Here is an 18,219-nt window from a genome sequence, read left to right as displayed (position 1 = left end):
AAAAAGGGGTTATATAAATACTCACCTACCTCTCCTCCTCACCACTGAATCTATCTGTACCACATCAAACATCTCACCAAGTCGTCACCACATCGCAAATCACACTGAAGCAGACATGAGGATTTTCAAAAAGCAACGATGGATTTGCAGGATGCTATAAGCTTCCTAACACCTGTCTGTCCTCTGAATTCAAGTCCTCAGCCAAGGTCTTCCGCGGTCAGAGGCTCTCCCATCGACTTTCCTTGCATTCTCGCCCGAAATGTCACTCCCCCTTGATAGTCGTCATGGAACCATCTCCCCTACTGCCAGGCTCAATATACATGATATAATTACAAAATGACATGGTGTGATGTCATGGTGGTCGTCGTTTAGACGAACCACATACCCGCCTCGAACGCCTCCTTGGCCCCGGGCTTGGCCTCCCGTCCAAGGGGCATGAGCTTGGGGCAGATCTTGTCGCGCTCGTCGCTCTGGGAGGTCTGGCTGTCCTTCTGCCTGGCCTTCCTGGCCTTCCGCAACTTGGCATAGTTGCCCAGAGCCGCGCGGAGGATACCATGCTTGACGTCCTCGGGGACACGGTCGGTGAAGAGGCCCATTTCGTGGGGACGCGCGCGGTTGCTCACCAAGTGGGCATAGTACACGGCAGGGTGCAGAGACACCGGAGTGGTGGACCGCACATACTGGTAGCACTGGTGATAGATCATCTCCTGAAGCTTGGCAGGAGGCAGCTTGACCTCGTCGTGCAGAACCGTGTAGTGAACAGGGCGCGCCGTGCCCTTGATGGCCACATGGGAGCAGAGGTAGAAATCGTACTGGAAGGGGTGGGTGACTTCACGCTCAACCAGGGTGCCCGGGAGGGCGTTGCCGTTTTTGTCCGCCGCGTTGCTGTCGGGGAAGAAGCGGATGTGGTGACGCTTGGTGGCAATGATGATGGTGAAGAGCGGGGCGGCAGCCTTCTCACTAGTCATGGCCGCCTCGAACGCCTTCTTCATGGCCGGGAACTCGTGCTGCATGACGTGGGCGTACTGGCCCTCAGAGACACCGTCGCGCATGTAGAATACGCGCTTGGGAAACGTACCGTTCCGCTGGCGCCACTGTTTAATCATGGGCTGCAGCATCTGCATCATGTTGTAAGGCTGGATAATCTCAACCCTCCAGCCATTGGTCTGGGCACCAGCGGCGTACTTGGTGGCCGCCTTGTCCATGGAGACAGTCATGGCAGCAACCGAAGGCGACAGATGACCAGCAGTGCCGTGGGAAACATCAGCACCAATAAACATGGTAGGCGTGTTGTCAAAGTGCGGCGCCACAGAGTTGGGCTTGAGCGGCTGCCCAGCCTGAGTCTTGACGGCCACGGCAGTGCATCCACCTAGCTTGGCATTGACCTTCAAGCAGACGTTGGAGCAGTACTGCGCCTGGCCCTTCCGGACCTGCTGGAGGTTCAACATCTGCGTCGGCATGGCATAGCGGCAGTCTGAGCTGCGCTTCAAGCGCTCGTAGTACCAAGCCGACTTGTCCTTGAGGATGAAGAAGATGATCTGAGGGTTCGCATTGAATTTCTTGCCGACCGTATGCCAGGCATTCTGGACGACCTCGGTGTACTGACTGCCCTGGGCCCGGAAGATGATGGGGTCATTTTGGATCCGCCCGCCGTGGCCCTTGTAGATATTGGACCAGTTCTTGTAGAAGGCGGCGACAGTGGGCTGGTCACAGCAGTCCTGGGTGACGCAGATGCCCCACGACTTGAGTGGCTGTGGGTTGGGCTCAATGAACTTGAGCCCACGAAGATCCCAGCGACCACTCACTCCGGGATTGACGATCTTGTTGCCGAATGAGATGCCGGGGTTGGGAATGACACGGGCTTCGACCTTGGGCATGGTGCTGTCCATCTGGATGCCGAATTGCTTGAGGAACCTGTCATTGCCCCACTGGAGCTGGGCAACCATCTTCTCGATCTGCATCTTGCGCTCTTTGGGAGCCTGGACAGCAAACCGCAACATCTTGGTGGTCATGTCTCCATCAAGCTTGAATGGGTAGGGGCAGAAGCGCTCCACCTCGCAGAGCTCCATGGGAAAGTACCCGGCCTTGTTGGTCTCAATCAGAGGCAGCTGCCAGAGACGAAGACGCTTCTTGTAATGAAGCTCGTAGAAGTCGTAAATGGACATCTCGGAGGTGGTGATCTCCTGCGTGGCCTCATTGAATTCCTTGCGCTGAAAAGTGACCTTCTTGGCCGACGCACCCTCCTGGCCATACTTTGGCTCAAACACGACTCCCTTGACCCTGTAGATGGGGGAGGGGATCAGGTTCCCATTCTTGTCCTTCTTGCCGCGATGAGTGACCCTGAAGCGAAGATTCGTCAAGCGGCGGAGAGCCTTGAGCCCGGCAGACATGCCCCATTTGCCGTTCTTGTCCTGGACAGGCTTGACAAACTGGAAGAACTCATCAGGCTTGTGGGGACCGACATTGGGGCACAAGTTGATGACCAAGTGGCGGGCCAGCTGAGCCATGTTCTGACCAATGAAGTAGGTGTTGTTGGCGACGTCGACATTGACACCGAGGCCCTGACCGCCGGTGATGTTGGACGAGTTTAGGCGAATGGCAGAGTAAATGCCCTTGATAGCCTCAGTGAGAGCGTTGAGAGGCATGCTCTCAGAGCTCTGGGGGTGGATAAGCGTACGCTTGTTGGCGATGAAACCGAAAACCCTAGTGGGACCAGCACGGAAAACCTGGTCCAGAAAAGCTAGGTAGATAACATGTTTAGCTTTTCCAACAGCACAGCATGAACTTCTGGACATGTGATAACTCACTGATAGTCTCCAGAACCGCATTGTCCCAGCCCATCTTGCCAGCCAGATAGGCATTGATCGCCTCCAGGTTCAACTGCTTGGTCTTGGTGATGGTGATGAAAAGCGGCTGGGGCTTGCCACGCGAGCCATCCTCATTCTCGCGGAGGTCTATCTGTTTCTTGACAGCCTGATTGCCAATGTCGTTGCGGGACCAGAGGATCTTGCCACCATCATACAGCCAGTCGCCCGACTTGCCTTCGGGGGTCTTGAACTGCTTCATGTGGGCTTGCAAGGTCGGGTTCTCCCAGCACTTGCGGAAGACCACATTGGCATCGGGATTGGGGGAAACGTCAAGCTGCAGATGTGTTTTAATGATGAGCACAAGACGATGTTCCCTGTCAAGAGTTGCTTACATTGTACTGGAAGATGGTGGGCAGCTTGGCAACCTTGATGCGGTACTGGTTGATAGCGACATTGACCTTGCGGGCCTTGGCATCGTCATTCCAACCAGGGCGGCTGGCAAAGGGGTGGAATTTGTCAAGATCCTCGACGTAAGCCTCGGGGGTGAGATCAATGCGCTTCTCAACAGCCTTGGTGCTCAAGTCTTTGAAGTCGGTATGCTTGGGGTAGGAAGGCAAGTCCTTGGGATTGAACTCCTGAGTGTCATCCATGGCGACGATGGGCTGTAAGAGATGGGGCAAAAGAGTGTCGTAGCTGTTGGCTTCTTGTCGAAGAAGCAGAGAGCGAGTTGCCTAGAAGGACTGTTGCGTTGCTATGTCAATCGCTGTCTGTGGATCAAAGCGGCCAGGAAGAAGAGAAGAGAGAATGAGAGGGCCGGGGGGCAGCGGGAGATGTTATGTAGGGGATGGCAGAGGATGGAAGGAGAGAGCGACAATCAATCACAGATGACTGGACAGAGACTGTTTGGGGGTTTGGAGGTTAAGGGGAGAGTGAGTTTTGTGAGGTGTGTGTAGTAGATGCAAACAGATCGAGACAAACAGGCAGCAAGGCTATCCCAGTGAAAAGGCGCAATGAGTGCCCATGAGTGCCGAGAACAAGGGGGGAAGGAACGGGCTGGGTAGGCACATGCACGACCCCCACTTGCTGGGTGTGCCTGATGCAGCGACCCGGTGTGAATCGGTGCTGATCAGTGCTGATTGTTCCGACAGAGAGCGTGCGACCGAGCGATGATGTGGTGGTGATGTGTGATGTTGGGGGATCATGTCAAATGGCGATGGCTTCAAGAATGTACCTTTTGGTGGATGCCAAAGCAAGTCGTGGTTTTGCTACCACGGAAGGGTAGACTGAAGAGGTTTTGATAGAGGGATGTCAAAGTTTGATACCGCTCTGGGCTGAAGGAGAGTAGAGAATGAGGGTAGTCGATGGCTGAGGTTGAAGATGAGAGTGGGTTGTGAGAGGAAGGGTTGTGGGAGTTGTGGGAGTTGTGGGAGATGAAGACCTTACTTTATACCCAGGAATTGAGGGCCCAGAATTCCTAATCAGCCCCCCACTGAGCAACGATCAGCTGAAGCAAGTGAATATCGGAGGAAGAAGCGGGTAATGGTTGTTGTAAGCAGCGATAACAGCCTTGGAAGACAAAGGAATTGCTCTTCTGTTTGATAGGCAAGTGGGGGGACGCGTATGACGCCAGCGAGGTTGGTGATAGGGCTTCCTTTGTTGGTTGGCGATAGGACTCGCTGCTCCGATAGGCCTACGTGGGAAAGACGGAAGGGGCGTTGAGGGAGCACATCAGACTATTCATCATCACGGCCACCGTCGGCACAAGAGCTGGAAGAGCGAGCTATCTTGAGGCGGAGAAACCACATCACCATCACCCATCTCTGAGCATCATGTATCTTCCGTGGTCTCCCTTGGCGTATCATTCCGGACCACAGGAGAAGAAAATACTCTGCTCCCTTCTTATCACACCACAACAGAGAAAACTAAACAATCTACCTGCTCCCTCACCTGGGAAAAGAAACGTCTTCTCTTGATCCGCACAGTATCATGAATTGCAGCTGGAATCACCTCCTCCCCGTTCACTTAGGGCTACCCGATCACTTGACATTTCTCACCTCTTCTGTGGAACACTAGGGCAAGGAACTCGAGCCAAGGTCTTTGCTTCCTCTCTTAAGCATAGGCAGGTACCACACACATTGAGTGTATAAAGAAATTAGATACCCTAAAGGTTATATTTGCCTGGCCTGTTGAAGACACTATGAGCATTTCCAGACGTTTAGTAGACCACAGTGCAATACACTAATGTATCTATCCCAGTCCCAATCCAAAGTCCGTATTCTTCCCTGAAAAGACACCACGAGATATTGGTGATGAAACCATTCCCAAAAACACTCAACAAAACAGAAAGTGTTGAGCAATCCCAGCTCCCAATCCCATCCCACCCCTCCTCTCCAACATCTTACCATCCGTCTCCTCCCCAAAACAAGACCAGTCGTCAAAATAAGCTTATCCCACCACCCCTGTACAACCCGACATGAGACAAAAGCATCTTGGTTCTACCAGTCTTGACACCAACCCCTGCCAAGACCAGCCCCTTTTTTTGGTCTCGGCTGACTAACATTTCGGCCGGACAACGACAACCCTCGAGTAAACGGAAGGGATCTTTGTCAGTGACACTTTCACTGCCTGCCTTAGATGGATGGCCTAGCCTGGATGACATTTTTGTGTTTCTGGTCATGGAGAAGGGGTTGACTATATTATGAGTGTCACATATCAGGTCGTGCCATATTTCCACTACCGATATTCAGTCAACAGGACATAATATATCGCACATGTCACACATAGACAGATGCTCACTGAAAGTGGGAGGTCGCACTCCCGGTCACAAATATATGACAGTTGATCACCACTGCAGGACATCCACCATCTGGCGCAGACAGACTCTCTCACGAGAAGAATTCACAAGCCACTGAATATGAATCCATCATCACTATCCAAAAGACCTTGAAACCTCGGAAAGAACAAAACATCTACAATTCACCCGCCGTCCAACCTACTACACTATAGTGAAACCTGTATATAACGATTCGGTTGGTGTGAGGAGTCTTATCGTTATCTGGCTCATATAAAATAAGTTAGTTTAGCAATTCCGATCGGTACGTGGGAAAAATCGCTATGGCTCGAATCGTTATATACAGGTCGGGCTGTATCTCTCCCGAAATCCCCCATTTAACTTTTGCCCCCAATCCCAACCACAAATGCACCACCTTTAGCCTTCCCCAAAAGAAAACTCCTATCCTATACAATATGCACCTCCTCAGAACGCCATGATGAACCCTCAATCCCTCTACCTTCCCCAAGATATAATTATATTCCCCCAGCTACAAACCTCCCCTATCGTCTCAATACCCCCCACCATAACCTCCATACCCCGGTGGAGGAGGGGGGGGAGGCAAACCCCCAAACTGATACCCGCCGGCGCCCTGCCCAGGTACCGCAGGAGGAGGCTCATACCCCGCTCCACTCCCGGCGCTCCCCGGCCTGAGACTACTCTGTCTGTAGCCTTGCCCCTGCCCCATCACCAACCTCTGTTGTCCATACGGACTTCCCACCCTTGGGGCCGGCGAGTCCCTGTTCCCATATCCACCACCGTAGCTCCCAAAATCGGTGGAAACATTTCTGTGGTGTGGGTTCTGGCTTGGATTGGCGTGGGCTTTCCAGACGTGGTACTCTGGTACGTTCGTCGACTGGAGCAAATTGACGACCTTGTTTGGGTTCATACGGTGGTAATCGTAGGCCTCAGCCCGGGGGATTAAGCCGAGGAGGAAGGTGATGTCCCGAGCGATAGGGGCAGGGGTGCTGCTATAGCTCGCGCCTCCAGCACTTCCCTGCATACGACGCTGCTGGTCCAGTCTACGGCCAGCTGCTCCTTTTAGGGGGGAGGCGCCACGGACGAACTCGGTGTTGTAATCGTTTCTCTGAATCTTGCGAGGCGGGTTTGACTCGTCGTCGTCTAGGGGAAGAGGACGTTTGGGGGAGTTGGTAATTGTTGGTTGGAATTGAGGCGCCGGGGTGGGGGTGTTGCGGATGGAGATGGGTTGTTGTGGTTGATGTTGTTCAATTGAGGGCATCAAACCAGGTGGTTGTATTTTCGGCCGGAGCTGAGCCGCAGGAGAGACGATAACTCTCGCCGTGATAGGGTCGAACTTTTCGGTTGAGAAACGCGCCGAGAAGTGAGAGAGCTTCGGGTCCTCCGGGAAAAGCTCCGCCATGCGTTTCTCCAGTTTGGAAATCTGGGCGAGTTCACCAAATTGGGACTCGTACTTGTGGAAGTAGACGTAAAGCTGTTTGGCCTTGTGTACGTTCTCCGGCTTGGAGGTTAGGCGAGAGACGACACGCTCGAAAAGGACGCGGGCATCTGTGAGATGGTTAGCCATGAGTGGGAAACTAAAGAGGGTGAGAAACTTACTGGTAAAGTCATTCAAAGAATGGAGATACTTGATGTGCTCCAGCGCAAAATCCTCATCCTCCGGAAACAGCTTCGCACCACGGTCAAAAATCTTTCCACCAGCGGGCTCCTTGTAAATTGTCCACTCCATATGTGCAACAGCCGCATAAACATCGCTGGTGAGCCGACCGCGCTGTCTAGCGTCCTGGAAGACCTGCCTCATACCACCCATCTCCGTGTTCGCCTTGCCCTTGCCCTGAATCCGCCTCATGGCCCGGATCAGAGCAATCCAGACAAACGAGATGGTCTTTGACAGCATCTTGGTCTGCATAGCAGAAACCTGCTGCACCGCCTGTATCTGCTTCTCCGCACTGGCATCCATCGCCGGCTTGGTCGACCCCTCACCCTCCTCCTCATCATCTTCATCATCATCAGACCCGCTAGACGAATTATCCCTCCCAGCCGCCTTCTTGGCCGCCTCCTGAATCTGAGCAATGTGAGCCGTCTCACGGTCTTTCACCTTGTTGATTATATCATACAGCGTGTCAAGCACCTTGTTGTAGGGAGCGCGCACAGCCTGACCAAGCGCAATCTTGGCCTTGTCGTTGTCCTCAGTCTGCTGAGTGGATTCAATGTAGTCACCGTACCGGAGTGCAAGGAGGACGCTCTCTGGGTTTGCTTCAATGCCACGAATCAGAAATTCAAGACCTGTGGACACGTCATTTTTTTGGTCGCTAGTTTTTGGCTTGTCATCAATAATGTTGTTCTCAAAGCACCACTCGGCCGCATCCAGCCACATCTCTGGCCAGAACCTCAGCGCCATCAGGGCCTGCCGGTAAACATAGAGAATACGCTTCTGGTAGAGGCCAGGCAGCTTCTCGTCCTCCTTGAGGTAAAGAGGATCAGACTTCTCCCAAGCGATCCACCTCTTCCAGATCTCAACTTGCTCCATGTACTCCTGGTACCCGTCAAAGTGAGCAGCGGCTGGGGGAAGAACGGGGAGGGTCGTCCGCTGCAGACCACGGGTGGTGTTCTCGAGGGCGATGTAGGCACTCTTGGCCGTCATGTAGGACGGCGACCGTTCGGCGAGGTTCTTGCGACCGTTGGGCTTGTTCAGGCTCATCTCGAACTGGTCATACTCCTTCCACAGGTTATTAACGTTAGCGATGGGCACACAAATGGCCTTCTGGTAAGCGGAGCGGATCTGATCCATCTTCTTCAGATCTTCCCACTGGCTTCCTCCCAGGGTGCCAGGCCCGGACTTGAGAAACTGAATGTAGTCGGCCCAGATCTTGCCGGAGTCCTTGTCGAACCCGATGTTGTTGAGCGCGAAATCGTACGCTTGATAGACAATTTGGCGAGCATTCCCATCGTTGAGGTCGTTGCGACGGCGGACATAGTCGAGATACTTTGTCCAGAGGGCGAGGTTCGGTGTGGATATGAGAGCAGTGCTGAAGATGCGCTCAGCCTCGTTGAAGTTATCGGTTTCGAGTTCCATCTCCAGCCATTGCACCCAGACCTCGGCCTATTCCATTGTTAGCATTGCGTTGTTGAGGCAGGGGGCGCAAGAGACATACCGCCTGAGGAAAGATGGTCAGGAACCGCTCGTAAGTCTCTCTGGCCTGGGCAATATTGCCTCTGCACCGGTGCTCGGCCATCAACGCGAGCCATGCGTCCAAGGCTCCGCGAGGGTCTTCTGTTACTCGCTTCTCGAGTTGGGCGACCTTGTCGACAGGTACCAGAATTGGGGTCTCGGTAGGTGGGCTAAGGGAGCCATTGTTTCGCCCGTCGTCGGTCGGGGCGTCGGCCATTGTGCAATGTGAAGATGTTGATAATGACCTGAAGGTCTCGGTCGAGGGGAAGGAATCGCTGCCGCAATTGGCAAGGCTGCCGAGGTCGAAAGTGGTGATGCGCCGATATCAAACGGTGGTGATGGTAGAAAACTCGGATCAGTGCTGCTTGGGGAAACCGCAATTGGGGTAGGTAGGTCCACCGTCGATGAGAGACACAGCACTTGTGATGGCGATAGAGGCGGGAAGAGAGGGTGGGTGGGAGCAGGAAGCTAGCGAAAAGAAGAAGAAAAGATTACGCAGAGTCACTGAGAGTCGTTGCGTCGCATGGATCACAAGAGACGGAGATTCTGACCAGCAAGGCCTTTTTTTTTTTTTTTTTTTTTTGGCAGCGCACACAAAGAACTGGGGGACTGGGGACTGGGAGTCGCGCAGTAAGCAGGACCCAGATATTGAATGTAGGCTGTGCTATTCAAGAGAGGATGCTGCTATTGTTCTCAATGATGCCGTTGTGGAGCAAAGTTGTTGTTATTGTTGTTGTTGTTGTTGTTGTTGTTGCTGTTGTTGTTGTCGCCGTCGTCGAAGATTTATAGTTCGACACACGTCTTCAAGGTGTGATAAGAGATGGACAAGAGATGGAAGCGCGACTACATGCGCTTGGTTTTCTTTCTGCCAAGCTGTGGCTCAATGTGGCTTGTGGATAGAGGTGGGCCTGGGCCAGGTGGCACGCACAGTGGGGAAGCGGGAGACAGGACAGTGGGGAATTGGGCGGCAATTCGCTGACCTAATTAAGAGCCCAGGAGACGCGACTCCCTGGCTGGCACTCTACGCGACCCTGAGAGAGCGACACGACTCAACAGTCAATGCCCCCCCGTGGCAGCGCGACGGAGCCTGTGCCTCTGTGTTTGATGAGTTCAAGCTGAAAAGTGCCCACCTTTTTGCCCACCTAAAACGAGACAAGACGGGACTGCGTTGCCATCCAGTGACCAGAATTAAAAAGGTCGAAGCGCTGTCCATTCAAAACAAACAAATCTCTGTTTCCTTCTTAGCGCCTTTCCTGTTGCCCTTCCCTTCTTTTTCCCACCATCACCGCCCAACCATTTTCCACTTTCTCACCACCACCACCATCACCAACTACGCACAACAGGCGCCGACTCTGCTTTTCTCTCTCTCTCTCTCTCTCACACACACACACTCACTCACACACTCTCTCTCTTCTCTGGATTCAACTGTTTTATCTTATTTTGAAAACACAAACTCAAAATGTCTGTCGTCACGCTTCTCGGCGTCAATGTGGCCAACAACCCCGCCAAGTTCACCGACAAGTACCTTTTTGAGATCACATTCGAGTGCCTGGAGCCACTTGAGAAGGGTATGTTTGCAACTTTTTTTCCGACTTTTGTTTCCACCCATATCTAACCCTCTCATCTCAAAAACACAGACCTCGAGTGGAAGCTCACCTACGTCGGCTCTGCCCAAAGCGACTCCCACGACCAGGAGCTCGACTCCCTCCTCGTCGGCCCCATCCCCGTGGGCGTCAACAAGTTCGCCTTTGAGGCCAACCCCCCCGACACCAAGCTCATCCCCGACGACGAGCTCCTCGGCGTCACCGTCATCCTCCTCACCTGCGCCTACGACGGCCGCGAGTTCGTCCGTGTTGGTTACTATGTCAACAACGAGTACGAGTCCGAAGAGCTCCAGAACGACCCCCCTGCCAAGCCCATCATCGAGAAGATCAAGCGCAACGTGTTGGCTGAGAAGCCACGTGTGACTAGGTTCAACATTAAGTGGTATGTTACATTTTACAGTTTGCGACAGAGTGGGGCAGGTTGCTAATACGACTTGAAAAAAATAGGGACTCCGAGGCTACTGCTCCTGCCGAGTTCCCTCCTGAGCAGCCTGAGGCCGATTTGGTTGCTGATGAGGAGGAGTATGGTGCTGAGGAGCTTGCCGAGGAGGAGGAGGCCGAGCTAGCGGAGGAGGCTGCTGCCGTTGGCGAGGCCTCTGGTGCTGATAAGGATGCTGCCATGGAAGGCGTTGAGGGCGAGAACGGTGCTGTTGACGAGGAAGAGCTCTCCGATGACGGCAGTGTCGACATCGAGGGAGAGAGTGAAGACGACCTCGAGGAGGAAGAGCTCGACGGCGACGCGATGGAAACTGATGAGATGGAGGTCGACAAGCCTGCCGTTCCTGCCGCTGGCGCCCCTTCTGGCGCCCCAGCCCCCCAGGCTGATGCCATGGTGCACTGAACCGCCCCTTGAAGGGTTGGGAGTGCGAAGGAAACATAAAGCAGGAATATGATGTGACGGATAATGACTGGGGTTAGAGCGCCTGGGATATGTGTTTGTCATTTTTGCAAGCGGGACTGCGGGAAGTTTGGAGGCATTTCGGAATTCATACCCTAGACGTTCTGCTGCTGTTGAATTGATCACATCGGCTGGCGATGGTTTCTGTCGCATTCACGTTTAATTTCTGTCTCACGTGTATTTGTGAACAACACCTGGATAAGGCATTGTCGAGCCGACCACTGACCAGCAACCCCTTCCTCCAGATTTTAAAAAGCTGATAGATAACTGGGCATGACCAACCTGACAGCCGATTCGGGTTCAGTACCTTACTTCTTGTATCTCGCTATTTATTTCTGCATGTTCAGCATCCACATACCACCTGTCCCCAGAAATAAGACCTGTCCGCTCTCCAACAACATCGCGATATGTCCTGCCCATTTGCCCCCACGACTCTTCCAGGTCCCCGACTATCTCCCAAGCCGCCTCCGGCTTAATAACGGGCATACAGTGAAACTCGAGAGTAATTCGCATCATTCCGTTGTCCGGTATCCTCTCTGCGCTCAAGCATACAAACTCACAAAACCCCCTTGCCCAGAAATTGCGTGGTGTTGGGTCATCAAGCATGACTACATTCCACCCGCTATCCTTTGTGGTTGTTCTCGCCGCGGAGAACAGCTTCCTGGGTATCTCCCTCTCATCCTTCAAACTAATCCCGCTTGGTAAAAGTTTCATAGGGTAAAAGAACCCCAAGCCGTAGCACACCAAACACCACTCGACCAGCGTCCGGTTCCGTGTACCTTCCTGGTTCAACAACCCCCAGGGGATGATCCTATGGCTTGCCACATTCTCCTCCAAGGGGCGTTGGAACGGCGATGTTCCATGCGGAGGACCCAGAACACGTCTCAACTCTGGCGGTGTGTGCAGCAGGTTAAGACCACCAAAGCTAACATCAAGTTGCTCGACCACCACCACAAGTTCAGAAAATGCGGCACCTGGAATTAGAATTGCCCCAGCCACCAAGCACCCAAGTGTCGGAATCTGTCGGTCCAAAGGTGGTGGAGATCACCGAGGGCCAGCCCAATCCAAACAAAGCCGCTCGCTGCAAGTCATTGAACCGCCCCCTTGGCCAAAACTGCCTCCTCCGGATTCGGTTCCTGTGAGATCAACCTTGTGCAAATGCTCTTTCCAAAAGTCCTCGAGGTTGTCGATTAACTTTGGGCGACCAGCAAGATGGTCGACCGGTGGGGGCGAGAATCGCAGAGTGTCGAGTTGGCTGCGGCGGTGGTCTATAGGAGAGGTGGGCAAGAGCCCTAGAAGGCGGTAGTACTTTGATTGTCACCATGGCGAATGATGGGAATAATGAGTTTGAGAGATACTCGGGGGAGCTACCTCTTTGGCTTCCGGTGGTGGGATGATGTTTTCGTGGGAATATTGGGATGTAGCTCCCAAAAGCTAAAGAGGCAGCTCCCCTGAGCATCTCTCATATTAAATTTATATCCTCGCTTGTATTTTGTAAATTCTGAGCTTTGCCATGCCTCATCCAACCCTCTTCTCCCTCCCAACCTCACCCTTCTCCATCCTTAAATCCAGCGACTCCTCTCTCCTCCTCCAGTTCGGCACCCTCCACCCCCAACCCCAACCCTTCCACACCCCCCTCCCAAACCACCTCCCCTCTCCCTCCCCCCCAAACCCCGTCTGCGCCCTCCTTACCTCCCCGCCCCCGATCCCCCGTTCCTGGTAATGATGATACAAATGCCTCCTATCGCCCCCAAACCCCGTCCCCCCTCCCCCTCCCACCTCCCTCTTCCCCTTCCCCTTCCCCGTCAGCCCAAACACTCTCCCCCCCAACCCCCTCACCCACCCCCACCCCTTCCTCACACTATCCATACTCTGCAACACCAGAATCAGCACAAAAAATGGTACACACACCCCAACAAGCGTAACCCCAAACCTCCAATCCTCCGGCTCAATCTCCAACGTCGTGATACTAAACACCCCAACCACAAACGTCAACGGCAAAAAGACCATCGACACGCTCGTCAGTATCTTGATATTCTTCCCCTGCTCGATCGCCCTCCTGCTCTCCTTGACCGAACTCCCACTAAACAACTGCTCCCTCAGACTCCTAATCTCCGTCCTCGTGGCCTCATTCCTATCATACACCACCTTCAGCTCCGAAACCGCCTGCTCCAGGTCCTGACGCAGAATATCCAGTTTGCCCAGGTAGTCGCCGCCATTGCTGGCACAAGGCCACAGCGTCGGGTGTCTCCCCTCCCAAAAATCCCTCGTGAAGTTATTCACGTACGCCGCGCTCATGGATTTGATGCCTTCATTGATAACCCCCAGCGTGTTATACGCCCAGAAATACCGCCGCGAGTAGGTAAAGTGCGAGTCTTCAAACAGGAGCTTGTCCCGAAGCCGGACGTCAAACATGAACTGATTCGGGGGCGTGATCAGTTTTGTTATCGACTCGTTCAGTTCGGTGTAGCGCTTGATCGCGTCGCGGTATTCCAGCCTCAAAGCATCCAAAAACGCGTGCGGACCGTTGAGAAAGTGTTTCTGCGTGCCGTCGGAGCGGATGGTGGGGAAGGGGGAGTGGTGGTCGTCGGGAAAGTACTGGATGTTGACCAAATGCCAGGGGGCAAAGGTGCTGTACAGGTTCCCCGACTTGGTCTTGCGTTTTGCCCGCACTTTGACCTGGGAGGAGACGGGCCCGGAGAGGGAGAGGGCGAGGATGGAGGAGCATTCGGTTATGTCTATGTGATCCGGCGAGCGGTGGTCTAATGGGCGGGGATCAAAGGGCTGCCAGGGGGTAGGGGGGTGGCCCGAGGCGATGATGGTGTAGTACTTGAAGACGAAAAAGAAGGAGCGCTGACGGAGGGGAGTGGGCTCGATGGAGCGGTTGAGGTAGGCTTTGGTTTTGCCTTTGTTGCCGGCGGTGGTGACGAGGTGGGAGAGGAGCTCGTCCATGTCGAAGTGGTCTTTCATGGTGAGATGGGCGGCGGCGAGCATGACGGGGGTGGGTTCTTGGAGAATTCTTCAGGGCGGTCAGCACAAGGGATCTTTGATGATGGGATGAGAGGTGACTGACGATATCCTACCGACAGCGTTCCCGTTGGCGTTGATAGTCTTCAGAACGGGCCAGACGGATATGTCTCTATTATCTCCGTTCTCGTCCCCATGATTGGGACAGGCTGAGCCTTTTACAAGACAAAGTGGACGTATCTGAGTGGGCACGCCGTCTCTGTCGACCTCATATATCTGATAGCTGGTGTGTTCATATTTGGTGCCCTCTCCTGTCTCGAACAATGTGAGCAGGTTGGCGGGTGTCAACTCGTCCCTCCTCTCCCATGCGTCTGCCAGGGCAATTATGGTGCCTGATGTGGATCCATCTTCGGTTGATTTAATGGATTGGAGATGTGAGACGAGCTCTTCCTCGGTCTTCTCTATGCTAGGCAATGCCTCTATGACACAGGACGGCGACGATTGCGAGCTGCTGCTGCGGGAGGCGGGCGGACTGGTCAAGGTGAGAAAGTCGGGGGAGTGTTCTCTCTTTGCGATTCCATCATTGATGAGTGTTGGCCGTGATCTCGGAGACTCATTTGTGAGCCGGCGAGCGGATGTAGTGACGGCGGACTGAGGAGGTGCGTTGGAGATGGTGGCAACTCTTTGAAGAGTGGAGGCGGGCCAGTCAACACTCGATGGGCGAGGACGCTGAACCGGATTGGACTGCGCTTCTCGATACTGATGAAGAGTTTTGATGGATTGCTGAAGAAGCTCCAATGATTTGAGCAACTCATCCACACGAGAGTTTTCCATGTTTCGCAGTAGTGATCAAGGTGCTGTTAACAGACTGGGTGAGCGTATAGCTCAAGTTGGAACATGAGAGAATACCACGTACTCCAAGCAGACCATCGTGAAAGACGGCCATTTATTGTGGCCAGGATTTCCTTCACATCTGCTCAAACCGGGTCAGTCATGGTCAGCATGGCTCCCTCCCAGCCTCGTCCGCCCTCCATCGACGGGATAATGCAGTAGCAAGCCGGCGTGGGTGATGAAACCAAACATTGGATGGAAAACGTGGGACAGCAGCGAATGGCAGTCTTTGAAACAATCCAGCCGCAATGGAGGCCCTCGTAGTTGTGTGGCACCCTCACCACGAAATAACTAAGACACTAAAGTAGGTTAACATGGGTTGGAGGATAGTCCATAGGCCTTAAAAGATGGTTGGTAGGCCTTCAAAGACAGTTAACAGGCCTTGAAAGATCGTTCAAAGGCCTGATAAATTGCCTTTGAGGTATAGTTCATAGCATGATATGGGTTAACTTACTTTGGTGTCTCAATTATTTTGTGGGCAGGGTGTGTGGGTGGCATCAGCCAAATGTTGGTGATCCCTAAGTGAGGCTGTACAAAATGTACTTGGCGGCTACTGACGGCAAGCGCCCGGCCAGATGGAGTCTTTGAGCCGGAGTATCACATGATGAAGCTCAAACTTCCTGAACTGATAGATTCGAGGTAAATTGATGCGAGTTGAAGTAAATACGCACTATCGAGAGCCAAAGATGAAAAGAGTTTGGAAAGTAGTCATCCCATGGGGGAGCCTGAGATGTGTGACACACACCTTCTTCCACCGACCTCCTATTTGGGAAAGCAGCCCCTTCAGCCTTCGTCCCAACCCCTCTCTCACGCGATCTGTCAAGGCTGTCATTTTTGGACAAACAAGAAATAATCAAGAAACAAAATGTTTATACCAATGGTGTATCAAACCCGGCCAGAACGCCTTGCTCTACCGCCCCCAAAAGCCTCCCCCTCCTACTGACTGACGCCCGTCACCTCCCCTCCTGCCGTCCCATCCAACGGCGGCCCGTCATTCCCTCCTGTCGCTGCCTTTTCCTTTTCATATTCCTCCGGTGTCTGACACTTCGCGCTCCAGGCGTGTATCTGCGCGATTTCGTCTTTGAGGGCGGCATTGACCAGCCGATGCCTCTTTAGCGAGTTCTTGCCCACAAACTCGGGCGAGACAATCAACGATGTGAAGGCTTGCCCGCAGCCACCTTGTGATTCAAACTGTGTCAGCATCGGGGGGGTTCATTCTCAACTGAAAATGACGTCAGGGGGCATGTGACAGAGGAAAGCAGCGGGCATACCGGACATGTCCTGAACCTCGACATGAGAGGCCTTGAGGCGGTCGGTGAGGGCCGCCCTTACGGATTCTTCGGTGATTGACTGGGCCATGGTATGGTGTGTGTTTCTGTCGATGAAGAATAGTGATGTTGCTCAGACTTTGTGACTGCCCCGCCATGTTATGCTTGGCAAGATTTGATAAGGGTTGGGGTTTTGAGTGTGGAATTGCTCCCATCCAGCACCTTTCACCCCACCTCTCCACCTTCTCACTGTCTGTCTCTCACTGAAGCTCTTACACTGCAAGCATTTCACCTGTGACCTCACTCTCGCTACAAAATCTCATCAACAAAAGCTCAGTCACAGATGAACTTCACTTCTTCTCTCCTCAGAACAACACCAAGACTCATTTCGTCCTTTGCCAACTCTACCCAACCGAGAACCTTCACCATGGCCGCCATGCAGCGCCCTGCTTTTACCGAGCGAGTCGTCAAGGCCATGCAGGCCTTGTAAGTCTTCTTTCTGTTTATTCAATGTGTAAATACTAACGGGACTGCAGGTACCCTGAGTCTCTTGCCGACCGCAACTGGGACAACGTTGGCCTCCTCCAAGAAAACTTCACCACCCCTTCCACAGCTACAACCACCTCCCCTGTGGTCCTCCTTACAAACGACCTCACTCCCGCGGTCGCCCAAGAGGCCATTTCCCGCAAAGCCTCTGTAATAATCTCCTACCATCCTTTCATCTTCCGCGGCCTCAAGTCCATCACCCTGGCCGACCCCCAACAGCGCATTATTTTGCTGCTGGCCCAACACAACATCGCCGTTTACTCCCCCCATACAGCCATCGACGCCGCCCCAGGTGGCATGGCCGACTGGCTTGCCCAGATGCTCTCCTCCCTTCCAGACCGCACCACCACCATCTCCACCGTAACCCCAGTCGACGCCTCCTCCCTCCCCGAGAAATTCGCCGGCGCTGGTTACGGCCGAAAAGTCCAACTCTCCAAACCAGCCGGCCTTGGAGAACTAGTAAAGCTCTATGCCAAAGGCCTCGGCGGCCTAAAACACGCCATGGTCGCCCGCCCCAAATCAGAAGGGCAGTTCATGGTCAAGACAGTGGCTGTCTGCCCAGGGAGCGGGGAGAGCGTACTGGCCGGTGTCAAGGACGCTGATCTGATTGTTACCGGCGAGATGTCGCACCATCCTGCGCTCAAGCTTGTCATGGAGGGGAAGGCGGTGATCAGTGTGTTTCACAGTAATTCGGAGAGGGCTTTCTTGAGGGATGTGCTCAAGGGACAGTTGGAGGAGGAGCTGAAGGAGGTGGAGGGGCTGGAGGTGTTGATTAGTGAGGAGGATCAGGATCCCTTCCAGATAGTGGATGTTGAAGATTTGCCGAGTGATATGAGGATGCAGACGGTTTAGGTGGCCGATCGCGGGGTGGGGGACCTACCGGAGCTGCAGCAACCGCAGGCTCAGTAGTCACCAGTGCCTCCCATATCACTCTCCTTCACTTTCACCTTACTCTTCACTCTTTCGATGCTACACCCTCAGCAAAACAATAACCTCGCTACACTGTGGACAAAAAGTAACTGGCACTGCATGATAAGCTGACGTGTGATAGTATCCTAAACTATGCCTCAAAGGATGGTCAATAAGCCTTTAAAGATGCTCGAAATTCTTTTAGAAGTAGCTAATAGACCTTGAAAGATAACTAGATGGCTGATAAACCCCGAAATATACTTGATATGCCTAGTTCCCCTTTCGAAAGGATATAAATTAACGGCTACTACACATTGTACTGAGCTGCAGTACCAACAAGCCCCCCCC

The 18,219-nt window shown here is 53.5% G+C and overlaps 6 protein-coding genes across 6 annotated transcripts; 2 read left to right on the top strand and 4 right to left on the bottom strand.

Annotated features, from left to right (window-relative positions):
• Positions 1-87: 87 nt before the first annotated feature.
• Positions 88-4,401, bottom strand: ago1 (Protein argonaute). Its single transcript, XM_062913482.1, has 5 exons — positions 4,251-4,401; positions 4,039-4,172; positions 3,200-3,547; positions 2,808-3,141; positions 88-2,740 (listed from the first exon to the last, which is right to left on the bottom strand). The coding sequence occupies exons 3-5, from the start codon at positions 3,455-3,457 to the stop codon at positions 369-371; spliced, it is 2,964 nt and encodes a 987-aa protein (XP_062764894.1). The 5' UTR covers positions 3,458-3,547; positions 4,039-4,172; positions 4,251-4,401; the 3' UTR covers positions 88-368.
• Positions 4,402-5,921: 1,520 nt separating this feature from the next.
• Positions 5,922-9,599, bottom strand: RNA14 (mRNA 3'-end-processing protein rna14). The gene is made up of 3 exons (XM_062913481.1): positions 8,772-9,599; positions 7,216-8,719; positions 5,922-7,164 (listed from the first exon to the last, which is right to left on the bottom strand). The coding sequence occupies exons 1-3, from the start codon at positions 9,003-9,005 to the stop codon at positions 6,149-6,151; spliced, it is 2,754 nt and encodes a 917-aa protein (XP_062764893.1). The 5' UTR covers positions 9,006-9,599; the 3' UTR covers positions 5,922-6,148.
• Positions 9,600-9,725: 126 nt separating this feature from the next.
• ASF1 (Histone chaperone asf1) lies at positions 9,726-11,462 on the top strand. Its single transcript, XM_062913480.1, has 3 exons — positions 9,726-10,356; positions 10,426-10,774; positions 10,840-11,462. Exons 1-3 carry the CDS (start codon positions 10,248-10,250, stop codon positions 11,231-11,233), a joined length of 852 nt encoding a protein of 283 aa, XP_062764892.1. The 5' UTR covers positions 9,726-10,247; the 3' UTR covers positions 11,234-11,462.
• A 1,346-nt stretch (positions 11,463-12,808) lies between these two features.
• On the bottom strand, positions 12,809-15,091 carry QC763_508880 (uncharacterized protein; the record flags this gene model as incomplete). The annotated part of the gene is made up of 2 exons (XM_062913479.1): positions 12,809-14,309; positions 14,364-15,091. The coding sequence occupies 2 exons, from the start codon at positions 15,089-15,091 to the stop codon at positions 12,809-12,811; spliced, it is 2,229 nt and encodes a 742-aa protein (XP_062764891.1).
• An 868-nt stretch (positions 15,092-15,959) lies between these two features.
• On the top strand, positions 15,960-18,193 carry QC763_508860 (uncharacterized protein). Its single transcript, XM_062913477.1, has 2 exons — positions 15,960-16,902; positions 16,953-18,193. The coding sequence occupies exons 1-2, from the start codon at positions 16,760-16,762 to the stop codon at positions 17,812-17,814; spliced, it is 1,005 nt and encodes a 334-aa protein (XP_062764889.1). The 5' UTR covers positions 15,960-16,759; the 3' UTR covers positions 17,815-18,193.
• On the bottom strand, positions 16,085-16,627 carry QC763_508870 (uncharacterized protein; the record flags this gene model as incomplete). Its single annotated transcript, XM_062913478.1, has 2 exons — positions 16,420-16,627; positions 16,085-16,326 (listed from the first exon to the last, which is right to left on the bottom strand). The coding sequence occupies exons 1-2, from the start codon at positions 16,505-16,507 to the stop codon at positions 16,085-16,087; spliced, it is 330 nt and encodes a 109-aa protein (XP_062764890.1). The 5' UTR covers positions 16,508-16,627.
• Positions 18,194-18,219: the final 26 nt, after the last annotated feature.

This window comes from Podospora pseudopauciseta (genome assembly GCF_035222475.1).
Source record: "Podospora pseudopauciseta strain CBS 411.78 chromosome 5 map unlocalized CBS411.78m_5, whole genome shotgun sequence".
NCBI lineage: Eukaryota > Fungi > Ascomycota > Sordariomycetes > Sordariales > Podosporaceae > Podospora > Podospora pseudopauciseta.
This window is presented reverse-complemented; position numbering and strand designations above follow the sequence as displayed.

What these genes read in the sequence shown, in the direction of transcription:
- RNA14 (XM_062913481.1), bottom strand. Translation starts at nt 9,005, where the DNA reads ATGGCCGACGCCCCGACCGACGACGGGCGAAACAATGGCTCCCTTAGC. An exon ending in TGACCATCTTTCCTCAGGCG is followed by an intron (nt 8,720 to 8,771) that starts GTATGTCTCTTG and finishes ACAATGGAATAG; the next exon opens with GCCGAGGTCTGGGTGCAATG. An exon ending in TTCTTTGAATGACTTTACCA is followed by an intron (nt 7,165 to 7,215) that starts GTAAGTTTCTCA and finishes ACCATCTCACAG; the next exon opens with ATGCCCGCGTCCTTTTCGAG.
- ago1 (XM_062913482.1), bottom strand. Translation starts at nt 3,457, where the DNA reads ATGGATGACACTCAGGAGTTCAATCCCAAGGACTTGCCTTCCTACCCC. An exon ending in CCACCATCTTCCAGTACAAT is followed by an intron (nt 3,142 to 3,199) that starts GTAAGCAACTCT and finishes ACACATCTGCAG; the next exon opens with CTTGACGTTTCCCCCAATCC. An exon ending in TGCGGTTCTGGAGACTATCA is followed by an intron (nt 2,741 to 2,807) that starts GTGAGTTATCAC and finishes TTATCTACCTAG; the next exon opens with CTTTTCTGGACCAGGTTTTC.
- QC763_508860 (XM_062913477.1), top strand. Translation starts at nt 16,760, where the DNA reads ATGAACTTCACTTCTTCTCTCCTCAGAACAACACCAAGACTCATTTCG. An exon ending in GTCAAGGCCATGCAGGCCTT is followed by an intron (nt 16,903 to 16,952) that starts GTAAGTCTTCTT and finishes ACGGGACTGCAG; the next exon opens with GTACCCTGAGTCTCTTGCCG.
- ASF1 (XM_062913480.1), top strand. Translation starts at nt 10,248, where the DNA reads ATGTCTGTCGTCACGCTTCTCGGCGTCAATGTGGCCAACAACCCCGCC. An exon ending in CCTGGAGCCACTTGAGAAGG is followed by an intron (nt 10,357 to 10,425) that starts GTATGTTTGCAA and finishes TCAAAAACACAG; the next exon opens with ACCTCGAGTGGAAGCTCACC. An exon ending in ACTAGGTTCAACATTAAGTG is followed by an intron (nt 10,775 to 10,839) that starts GTATGTTACATT and finishes TGAAAAAAATAG; the next exon opens with GGACTCCGAGGCTACTGCTC.